This window comes from Lolium rigidum, chromosome 7, assembly GCF_022539505.1.
Source record: "Lolium rigidum isolate FL_2022 chromosome 7, APGP_CSIRO_Lrig_0.1, whole genome shotgun sequence".
In the NCBI taxonomy this organism is placed as follows: Eukaryota; Viridiplantae; Streptophyta; class Magnoliopsida; order Poales; family Poaceae; genus Lolium; species Lolium rigidum.
In genome coordinates, this window is record NC_061514.1 from 19,313,700 (window position 1) to 19,325,887 (window position 12,188).

General features: G+C 47.2%; 1 protein-coding gene across 1 annotated transcript; it reads right to left on the minus strand.

The window, feature by feature from the left end:
• Nucleotides 1-7,141: 7,141 nt before the first annotated feature.
• LOC124678300 (probable glucuronosyltransferase Os04g0650300) lies at nt 7,142-10,274 on the minus strand. Its single transcript, XM_047214209.1, has 3 exons — nt 9,543-10,274; nt 8,938-9,426; nt 7,142-7,481 (listed from the first exon to the last, which is right to left on the minus strand). Exons 1-3 carry the CDS (start codon nt 10,253-10,255, stop codon nt 7,406-7,408), a joined length of 1,278 nt encoding a protein of 425 aa, XP_047070165.1. The 5' UTR covers nt 10,256-10,274; the 3' UTR covers nt 7,142-7,405.
• Between the last annotated feature and the right edge of the window lie 1,914 nt (nt 10,275-12,188).

A 12,188-nucleotide genomic window follows, 5' to 3' on the forward strand; every position in this document is an offset into this window, starting at 1 on the left:
AACGAAGCGGTTTCAACCTTCGCCATGAACATTAAAGATAGAACTAAGAACACATGTGTTCATATGCAACAGCGGAGCGTGTCTCTCTCCCACACAAGCATGAATTTATTCAAACACAAACAAAAATACAAGCACACAAACGCTCCAAGTAAAGCACATAAGATGTGACGGAATAAAAATATAGTTTCACTAGAGGTGACCTGATAAGTTGTCGATGAAGAAGGGGATGCCTTGGGCATCCCCAAGCTTAGATGCTTGAGTATTCTTGAAATATGCAGGGATGAACCACGGGGGCATCCCCAAGCTTAGACTTTTCACTCTTCTTGATCATAGTATATCATCCTCCTCTCTTGTCCCTTGAAAACTTCCTCCACACCAAACTCAAAACAAACTCATTAGAGGGTTAGTGCATAATCAAAAATTCACATGTTTAGAGGTGACACAATCATTCTTAACACTTCTGGACATTGCCCAAAGCTACTGGAAGTTAATGGAACAAAGAAATCCATTCAACATAGCAAAAGAGGCAATGCGAAATAAAAGGCAGAATCTGTCAAAACAGAACAGTCCGTAAAGACGATTTTTTTTAGAGGCACCGAGACTTGCTCAGATGAAAATGCTCAAATTGAATGAAAGTTGCGTACATATCCGAGGATCACGCACGTAAATTGGCAGATTTTTCCGAGTTACCTACGAGAGAACCCTGCCCAAATTCGTGACAGCAAGAAATCTGTTTCTGCGCAGTAATCCAAATCTAGTATCATCTTTACTATCAAAGACTTTACTTGGCACAACAATGCAATAAAATAAAGATAAGGAGAGGTTGCTACAGTACTAACAACTTCCAAGATGCAACAAAATAGTAATAAAAACATACATGGATTATCTCCCAAGAAGTGCTTTCTTTATAGCCATTAAGATGGGCTCAGCAGTTTTAATGATGCTCGCGCAAGAAATAAGAGTTGAAGCAAAAGAAAGCATCAAAAAGCAAATTCAAAACACATTTAAGTCTAACCCACTTCCTATGAAAAGGAATCTTGTAAATAAACAAATTCATGAAGCATAATGCAACAAGCATAGGAAGATAAAACCAGTGTAACTTCAAAAATTTCAGCATATAGAGAGGTGTTTTAGTAACATGAAAATTTCTACAACCATATTTTCCTCTCTCATAATAATTTCCAGTGGCATCATGAACAAACTCAACAATATAACTATCACATAAAGCATTCTTATCATGAGTCTCATGCATAAAATTATTACTCTCCACAGAAGCATAATCAATTTTATTAGTTGTAGTGGGAGCAAATTCAACAAAGTAGCTATCATTATTATTCTCATCAAGTGTAGGAGGCATAGTATAATCATAATAAAATTTACTCTCCATAGTAGGCGGCACCAAAAGACCACTATCATTATAATCATCATAAATAGGAGGCAAAGTATCATCAAAGAAAATTTTCTCCTCAATGCTTGGGGGACTAAAAATGTCATGCTCATCAAAACCAGCTTCCCCAAGCTTAGAATTTTCCATAGCATTAGCAACAATGGTGTTCAAAGCATTCATATTAATAACATTCCCATTAGCATGCATATAAAGTTCCATGGGTTTTTTAATTCTCTCTTCAAACACATCATGTCCTAATTCAAGATAAAGTTCATAAAGATCTCTCATATTTTTGTTGTTTTCCATTATGCCTTACTAGTGTAAACAAGAAACAAAAAGATGCAATTGCAGGATCTAAAGGAAATAGCTTCGAGCACTCACACACCGGCAACAACGCTAGGAAATAGCTTAGTAGTCGGAGGATGTGAATACCTTTTACCTTACCTCCCCGGCAACGGCGCCAGAAAATAGCTTAGTTGCCGGGGTCCGGAGTGTGAGTGCCTTTTACCTTACCTCCCCGGCAACGGCGCCAGAAAATAGCTTAATGTCTACGCACGCTTCTATTCCTGTAGACAGTGTTGGGCCTCCAAGAGCAGAGGTTTGTAAAACAGCAGCAAGTTTCCCTTAAGTGAATCACCCAAGGTTTATCGAACTCAGGGAGGTAGAGGTCAAAGATATCCCTCTCAAGCAACCACTGCAATCACGATACAAGAAGTCTCTTGTGTCCCCAACACACCTAATACACTTGTCGGATGTATAGGTGCACTAGTTCGGCGAAGAGATAGTGAAATACAAGTGGTATGAATGAATATGAGCGGTAGTAACGGCGCCGAGAAAATAGCTTGCTGGCGTGCGGTTGATGGTAGTAATATTGCGAGGAAGTAAAGATGCGGTAGAACAAGTAATAAGCGATGATTGCGGTATTTGGAAACAAGGCCTAGGGATCATACTTTCACTAGTGGACACTCTCAACATTGATCACATAATAAAACCACTCTACACTCTATTGTTGGATGATGAACACCATTAATTGTGTAGGGCTACAAGAGCACCTCAATGCCGGAGTTAACAAGCTCCACAACATTCAATGTTCATATTTAAATAACCTTAGAGTGCATGATAGATCAACGCAATTATACCGAGTACTAAGCATGCACACTGTCACCATCAAGCTATGAAAGGAGGAATAGATCACATCAATACCATCATAGTAATAGTTAACTTCATAATCTACAAGAGATCACAATCATAAACTACGCCAAGTACTACATGATGCACACACTGTCACCATTACATCATGGAGGAGGAATAGAGTACTTTAATAACATCATTAGAGTAGCACATAGATTAATTGTGATATAAAGCACATTGCAATCATAAAGGAATATAAATAAGCACTTCACTATGCTATTCTGAATTACTCTCTGGCAAGATAACGAACACTAATTCATCATGTAGGCAAACCTTAAAGATGTATTTCCAAGTACTAATAAACACCCCACGCTGTCACTGTGAGCATTCATAGGAGGTACTAACACACCACAATTTCATAGAGACATCCAACTCAAATCATAACCCGAGTGAATAAGTATTCTGTGAAATATAGCCTAAGAGACCCACACGGTGCACACACTTGTCACCTTTACACACGTGGGACAAGGAGTCTCACGGAGATCACATAAGTAAAATCCACTTGAATAGCATAACGACATCTAGATTACAAGCTCATCATATGGATCTCAATCATGTAAGGCAGCTCATGAGATCATTGTATTGAAGTACATGGAGAGAGAGATTAACCACATAGCTACCGGTACAGCCCTTAGCCTCGGGGAGAACTACTCCCTCCTCATGGGAGACAACAGCGTTGATGAAGATGGCGGTGGTGTCGATGGAGATGCCTTCCGGGGGCACTTCCCCGTCCCGGTGGCGTGCCGGAACAGAGACTCCTGTCCCCCAGATCTTGGCTTCGCGATGGTGGCGGCTCTGGAAGGTTTCTCGTACCGTGGCTTTTCCGTATCGAAGTTTTAGGTCACGAGGCTTCTTATAGGCGAAGAGGCGGAGTCGGAGGGGCTACGGAGGATCCACACAACAGGGGGCGCCCCCCCTGGGCCGCGCCGCCACCTTGTGTGGTGGGCCTGTGGCTCTCCTCTGGCCCCTCTCCAGTGTTCTGGAAGCTTCGTGGAATTATAAGTTACTGGGCGTTGATTTCGTCCAATTCCGAGAATATTTCCTACTAGGATTTCTGAAACCAAAAACAGCAGAAAACAGGAATTGGCACTTCGGCATCTCGTCAATAGGTTAGTTCCGGAAAATGCATAAATATGACATATAATGTGTATAAAACATGTGAGTATCATCATAAAAGTAGCATGGAACATAAGAAATTATAGATACGTTTGAGACGTATCACTTTACCATGGACCAAAAGTCTCTTGATGTCAACACATAATAGAGCTTCGCGCCGCTCCCTCCGGAACCAAACGGTCGGAATAAAATTATGGGTGTGCGTGACCAAATACCACCCGATCCTTTGAACTCCAGGCAAAAGATGCACTGTTCCATTCATTGTCGGAGCCTTCCAGAACTCATCACTCCGGCTAGATGAAGAAAGATCGGCATCCTGAACGTCTTCATATTCACAAAAGAAGAACCCTAGGACCACCACCATGAAAGTCGGAACGGCCGTCCCCCACACCGCCGCCATGGATGGGATCCGTAGTCCATCTTCCTCCTCCAACCCGGCCGGTGGAGGTCAGCAGTGATCTCGTTTCCACCCTTTCCCAGCCAAGTTCCACCACACCACTGCGTCTACCGCCATGATCTAGGTGAAGTAGCCGAAGGTCACCGCCACCAGACCCGCCGTCCACTGTCGCCGCCCCTGGAGGACCCCGCCTCCGCACGAAGGAGAGTCCATGGACGCGCCACCACCGCCCCCTGCCATTTGGCAGCCGGACGTGGCCGCCACTGCCGACTCCGACGGTGGTAGCGACCAGGAGGAGGAAGATGGGCCGCCTCTTCTTGGGTTCGGGTCGTCGCCCGGAGCCGCCTCGCGAGACGACCCGGAACGAAGGTGGGAAGGGAGGAGAGGGGATGGGAGGGGCGGTGGTGAAGGGTGGAGTGGCGGCGGCGTTGGGATGGTGAAGGGTGGAGGGGCGGCGGCTAGGGGGATCAACATTTCCTACTTTTGGTTCGGTGTGAACAATAAAGTATTCTTTGATATCACCCCCTCTGAGGTAAGATGGTAACATTCCAGTCCCATTTTCTACTTTTCTCGAAAACAACACCATGCGAGACACAATTTTCCTTTGTTGTTGGATTATGCAGTCTATAAGCTTTTGTGCCCTGTTTAGAGCATGTCTAGCGGTGCTCGTAAAAGGCTCAAAGCCTCATAATAACCGTCGGTACGGATTTCGACCCCTAAACAGGGCAGACCAACCTGTGTAACGCTCAGGCCGTAATTTTTTTCCAGTTCCAGCCCAGTTCGGCTCGGGAACCCCTACTAGTGAGGGTTGGGAGGGCGAACTGAACGCGACCCGCACTGCTCCCCTCCATTGCGCGCGAGGGACATTTCACCCCGCCCTTCTCCCGCCTCCCGCGCCGCCCCGATCTCCATGGCCCCACCCTCTCTGGCCACCACACGGCCGGAAGTCGCCGCCATGGACCTCGCGTCGACGACCCCGTGACCATCGCTTCCACTGACCTGGGAGGTCCGCCGACCATAGTCGAGGTAGCGGACATGATCTTGGCCACCATGCCGGCGAAGAGGAAGCTGGTGGGTGCTGAGCGTGGAGTTGATGAAGGAGAATTTATGCGCAACGTTGAGTGGAACCCCAAGAGGAAGGTATGATGAGAACAGCAGTAAGTTTTCCCTCAGTAAGAAACCAAGGTGTATCGATCAGTAGGAGAAAAACGTTCTCTCCCGAGGTGTTGCGAACCAACTCGTGGCATGACGCACTACCGGCGTCAGCAGCAACGTGGAGACCTGCACACAAACAACCAAGTACTTTGTCCCCAACTTTCAGCGAGGTTGTCAAGTTCACTGGATTTGCTGAAAACAAAGGATTAAACGAACCGTGTGGAAGAAGAATTATTTGCAGAGAACAGAACAAAAAATGTTGTAGAAGATTGCAATTAATAGAAGAAGGACTGGGGTCCACAGTTCACTAGAGGCGCCTCCTCAATAAAATAAATATGCTGGGTAAACAAATTACAGATGGGCAATTGACAAACAGAGATTCTACGCTAATGGTTGGTGCAGAATACATGCTATGAAAGTATGCAGGCATTACAATAATATACATAGACCGTAATCTAACTGCATCTATGACTAATAATCCACCTTCAGGATTGCATCCGCGACACCCTCCAGTATTAAGTTGCAAGCAACAGACTATCGCTTTAAGCAATGTGCGTAAAGTAAACGATAAAACTACCCTTAAATAGAACACCACGCTCTCTCTAAGATGACTGTCACACACGTCAAACACCTGCACCTGGAGCTTGAGAGATCTCCCGAGGTCGGATCAATCTCGTTGCCGACAGACACATTTATTCGTTCTTGTGATATTAGTGTGTGTAAGATACATAAACCACCCATTTTGTGCGATTAGTTAGAGACGATTATTATCCATGTTGTCCTTGTTGGCACTTGAAAACTATAACTATTGCGTGTCATGCATGTTGTAGTTCCCACCTTATTCCGATTATTTTAATATTACTATATGTGGAAAATAATACATTAACATTCTAATATATACATATCATTTTTATACCTGTACACAAATTTTTATTGTCTAAACTTAACAAAACATCCAATATCATGTTTTATACATCCAAACAGGAATTAGAATTGGGTGTCACCCTTTCTTACTCACAACAAATATCATACACACTCAAACAACAGATTTAGAATTGGAGGCCATTATCTTTCCATCTTAGTTTTGGTATTTCATTCGAATTCAGTTCTAAGGCCCAATTTTGTGCATCCAAACACAACGTAAACAAAATTTGGAACAAGATTTAGCAGGGAAATTATCCTATCTATTCACAGCGCTACTTTTATAAGAGCGTATCATTTTTTAACACCCCTACTTTCATGAGAAGAGCAGCACATACCAAGTGGGGCGTTTTGTAGACCGACCTAGATGTAGCTCGTGGTTTTCCAAAAACAATAACTGAAAATGGCATTTTAAAGTTTTTTTTAAATAAATGTAGGTAACAATGTATTCTTCTTACATTTCAAGAGTGCGAAAATAACAAAAGTGAAAACCTGAAGTAGCTTTTGAAACCTCCAAAAAAACTGTTACTGCCAAATGCCCACTTTTTGTGTCACAGAGATTTTGAATGCATCATTATTAACATATCTACTACCTCTGTTAGGTTTTAGTCGATGCAGGGATATATGATAATGAACTAGCCGTGGTTCTAATCATAGTTAGTTAAATACGAATGGATGGAGTAGATTGTTTTTCCCCAGGATTCTTTACAACAAAACTTTAAAATGTCATTTTTAAGTTTTTGAAAAACAAATGGCTAACATGTAGCCCGAGCAACATTTTTAGTTTCCGGTCACGTACTTTGATACATCATACTGTATAGGTATATGTAAAAAAAAAGAGCTAGATCGTTATTGCTTCACACGATTACACAAACAAATGCCCTCAAACCAATTTCGCCAGCACCTCCGCTATGACCTATAATTACACGAAAACAATGCGTCTAGAGAACTGTACCTACTGAAGAAGCGATGAGTGGTGCATATAATTAAACTTTTCTTCATCTTCTATTTTTACACGATGATACAGAACATGAGTGATGGTTTTAGATGTATCGGTCTGTGCTTTTGTGTAGAGTCCCAACAACAAGCTGAGCTGAGCTGCCTTCTGTTACACAAGACTTGAGATATCTTGGTACCAGGAGGCACAGCTGCATTAGTGGAGACTCACAAAATCAGACGAGCCGTACCGGTCTGATCTGCCCTGATTTCTATTTCCCACAAAAAAATAATATTGCTCTCTAGTGACCATCTTCAGTATTTGCTACACTCTGTTGACGCGAGGCGGCATTTACTAGAGGAGCGTCAAATTTCCATCTGCATGAAAATGAAACATTGTCAGGTGAAGTACTGTTCAAAATATGAAAAAAAAAACAGTATGGCGACGTAACATATTCAGCTGACTGAATTATCTCTTTAACCTTATTCGAAAGACAGTCTAAAACACCTACAACACTCTTCATCCTTCACACAGATACTTGCACATTAGTAGCCCCCAACCTTAACTGCTGTGCATTTTGCCGTAACAAAAGAATGAAAACCAACCACTAGGGGAGAAGATAGATAGTATATGCGTATTCAAATCTTTTACTAGCAAAAGTGGTTGTACATACTGGGTTTCAAGAAGTTTCATCACTAAAAATGATATGTTAACAGAAAGTGATAGGTATGGATTTTTTTTGTTAGACAATGAGGTATATGTATGAATATTTAGAATGACCTGGCTGAAGTTGCTTTGACAGAAAGCATAAGACAGCTAGATTAGGTGAGTGAGCATGTGGAGGAATTTAAAAGTGTTCGTTTAGGGAAAGGGAGATGGATGTGATAGTATTATAATCCCTTTGCGGATTAAAAAGTTAGGGCTCCACCATAAACATCACCAAAACCATGGGGAAATGGAATTTTAAGGAATGTCTATTGGGCGTGAACTACTTCTTACTAATATACATTGTTCTATCAAATATGAGATAATCCTAATATCAAGGCAGGATTTGAGGAATGGCAGCTCTGCCGCAAGATAATGACAAGGAGTAGGCTGGAAATCTTTCCTGAAATCCGCAGGAAAATGAAAGCATAAGACAGCTAGATTAGGTGAGTGAGCACGTGGAAGAATTTAAAGACGTCGTTTAGGGAAAGGGAGATGAATGTGATACTATTATAACCCGTTTGCTGATTAAACAAGTTAGGTCTACACCATAAACATCACAAAACGATGAGGAAATGCAATTTTGAGGAATACTATTGCTTGTACTACTTCTTAATACAATACAATACAGAATACATTGTTGTATCAACATCAGACAATCCTTATATCAAGGCATAATTTGAGGAATGGCCGCCCTACTGCAAGATAATGACAAGAAGTAGCTCAAAATCTTTCCTGAAATCCGCAGGAAAACGAGATGTTCCCGTCACCATCTGTGCTCTTACTACAAGCTGTGTATGATACTAAAAGGGTAGCCGAAGACAGTACATTAAAAAGGTGATTAGTGTGTGTCCGGTGGGCACGTGGTTGAGGCCTAAACGAATTGATTCAAGGAATCGCGGACACCTACCGGCCTCATTAGGAACAGCGTGACCATCATGGGCAACCATAATTTGGAGTACATTCGTGTCGCGCCATCAAAACCAAATCTTAGATCTGAGAAGGCGACTAACTAACGTGCAATAATCGAGCAGTAAAGCTGTAATTCCGATTTCGTTAAAGTGAAATTCAATCCAACAGTGGCGACTAACAAAATAGTAAATAAACAGACCAAGGAGCAGAACTTACTCGTGCGGGAATTTGACCTCGCGCAGAGCATCGGAGCGTAGCGACCAGGCGAGCGCCGCCTGGGCGCAGCCTGCGAGCGGCTCGACGCGGCCGGCATCGGCGACGAGCGCGAGCGGGCTGTCGAGGTGCGCGTCGCCGACGGCGTCGAGGTCGCGCACCCACTCGGGCCGCTCCGCCGCCGACTCCCAGAGCACCCGCGCGTTGAGCACGAAGCCGGCCCACTCGAGCCTGCTGGAGAGCAGCATGTCGCTCCGGTCCGCGGGCAGCAGGGTTTCCTCGGACACGTGGTAGCCCACCAGCTTCCCGGCCTCGTCGCAGGCCGGCGCCTGGAGGAAGGACTCCTTGGTCCCCTCGTCCTCGCCGAGGATGCCGACGGGCAGGGCGCCCACGGACTTGACCTTCTGCGCCTCGTCGAAGAGCTCCGTGCGCAGGATGCCGTTCTCGTCGGCGAACACCACGATGCCGTCCATTTTCTGCTTCCGTATCTCCCTGCGATTCGATTCCAGGGGAGATCCGAGTTTTGAGTTAGAGCGAGGGTGGGTGGTGGGAATTGCTTCTGAAAAGAGAGCTCAGGGGAGGTGGATGAGATCTACTAGTAGTAGTACCTTAGTGCGTGCATTCGCAGTTGCGCGGTGGAAGCGGCGTCGGGTCCGACGAGGTGGTGGAAGTCGAGGCTGGAGCGGGAGAGCACGGCGTCGACGGCGTCGGTGCGGTGTCCCGGCTCGACGACGATCCAGACGAGCGGGCCGTCGACGAGGCGGAGCGTGTGCGCGAGGGACGTGAGCGAGGGCGCCTGGAGCGCGGAGGTGGCGGTGGGGGTGACGGCGATGACGGGCCTGGGCGGGCCGCTCCCGCGGCGGCTGCTGCTGCGCTGCGCGCTCTGGACGGCGGCGAGGATGTGGTGTGCCTTGAGGAGCTCGCTGGGGTCCGGGTGGGGCCACTTGCGGACGCGGATGGCGTGGCGGCCGACGAAGACGGGGCCGTGGTGGACCTGGTGGTGCGCGAAGGCGTCGGTCTCGGCGACGGTGGTGGTGGTGGTGACGGTGGTGGTGGTGGTTGTGGTGGTGGTGATGGTGGCGGTGGCGTTGGCGGTGGCGAGCGTGAGCGGCGGGGAGACGAGGGAGACGAGGTGCGCGGCGGGGTTGAGGGGCGGGGTGGGGAGGAAGAGGAGGAAGACGACGAGGCGGGAGAAGCGGAAGCCGACGGCCATGGAGGTGGCGCAGAAGAGCGCGTGCAGGATGAGCCAGGTGGTGGGCAGCGACGGCTTGGCCAGCTCCGGCGTGGAGTCCGGCGAGGCCGCCGAGAGCGGGAGCTTCATGTCGCCGGGAGTGCTGGGCAGCGAGATCTCCTCCGGGCAGTGTTTTGGGTTTGGGTGGGAGCGCGTCGTCGCTAGCGGGCGGCGGTGGCGAGTGATATAAGGGGAGGGTGGGAATAGGACATGGGGGTAGGGCGGCCGGGGCCGGGAGGGAGAGCAATTATTAGTAGCGCGGCCGGTAAAAAGGGCGCCACGGGTGGCCGCAGCTGCAGCTGGTGGTGGTGGATGGTGAGGTGGTGGACCGGTGGTGGGTCTGAGCTGCGAATTGGCGGCAGCTGGTGCGGCAGCCACGCGGGGAGACGGTCCTCGTCTGTCGGTTCGGCAAATTTCGCTGTATACGGAGAAGACAACGGAGGCGCATACAGCCATGAACACGAGGCTGCCTGGGAAGCGAGTAGCGACGCGCAGGGTAGGTGGTGGGTGGGAGCGTGGAACGAACCGGCCCAACAATTAACACGCTTCCATGCCAAAATCGTGACAACCGCCTTGTCGTTGGCTTGCAAAACAGGCCCGAGCCCGGCCCGACATGCAAGCCCGAGCCCGGCCTAGTTACGATCTTCGTTCCGGGCTTCCCATGCCCAGGTTTAGTTGCAGCACAGGTTAGGGTTCGACGCCCTCCACCTCCTCGGCGGATGGCACCTCGGTGCAGGGAGAGATCATATGGTGTCGGTGTCGCAGGAGGGTCGGGCATGGCTCAAGGAGATAAACGTGTTGTCGAGCCCTCCTGCATCCTGGTTCGGGACCCTGCCTACAACCTTGACTCGTCGATGTGGGACACCTAGAGAAACGTGGAGTAGGATTCGGGGCGCTGCACTGGATTCCTCTGCGATGACCTATATGGTTACATCATTGCACCGTCTATGGAGGACGGGGATGAGACGTCGGCGGTAGAGGAAAACTCTTCTTCGGCGAGGAGATCCCATGCGACGAGGTTCAGGATGACACACACGAGGTTTAGAGTGGTACAACAAAAACATGTGCGGGTCCAAGGCATGTCTATAGAATTACACAAAAACTCTTTACAGAAGATCAGCACAGCCTCCTACTTCACAATGAGGTAAAACTGCAAATAAACTCCAGAAGAACGACTCGTAGTCTAATCTTATCACGAACTCTATCTATGGAGAGTTTGACTAGCTATAGAAGCTATTACTGGATTCTACCTAAATCGAAGCTAGGTTTAGGGAGCTAGTTCCCTTCTACTGCTGATCTAGGTTTTCTCCATGGTAGATGTGGTGTTTGATTCTTCTAATAGGGTCCTGTCCCTTGAAGTAGTTGTTGACTCCTCGGTCTTCGAGTTGCACTATAGATCCTCCTTCGATGCTTCCATATCTAAGCAGGGGATTTAAAGAGGGATGAGTACGATCGTACTCAACAAGTTTATTATAGGAAAGAGGTGTTTAATGCACTAGCTACAGCCATAGACTAGAAAGTAATAGGCAATGCACGTTTTTGTAAACATTTCTTCAAACAGTTGCTTTTATTCTGAAGAGCTGTGTCCGTCAGCCTTCACCGGGTGTCTAGAACTTCATGGAGTTCCTTTCCGGCCGCGTTCGCAGTTCCATAACTCGGAACAGGGAGTGACATGTCACGATTTGATACACTCTACAGAGGTGTGTTGCTTTACCCATAAGAGATCTTAACCTTGGTGCCAACCGGGCGTACTTTCCCGTCCACGCTTCCGTGGTGTGAGGTCTGGTATAAGGTCCTAGCCAATCATTGTGTTCCTCCGCGACCCCGAACACACACCCTTTGTTGCAGTTCCGACCTTGGGTCCTCGCTGGTCAGCGTATCCATTGGATACCATCCGAACTCGACTACTATCAGGTTCCACGACCGTGATACCTTCGTCGATCGTTGTAACCCATCATAGACCGCATTACCGTGGGGACTTAGGGCTCCCCAACCACTTAGGATGTCCCTCGGGAATCAACTG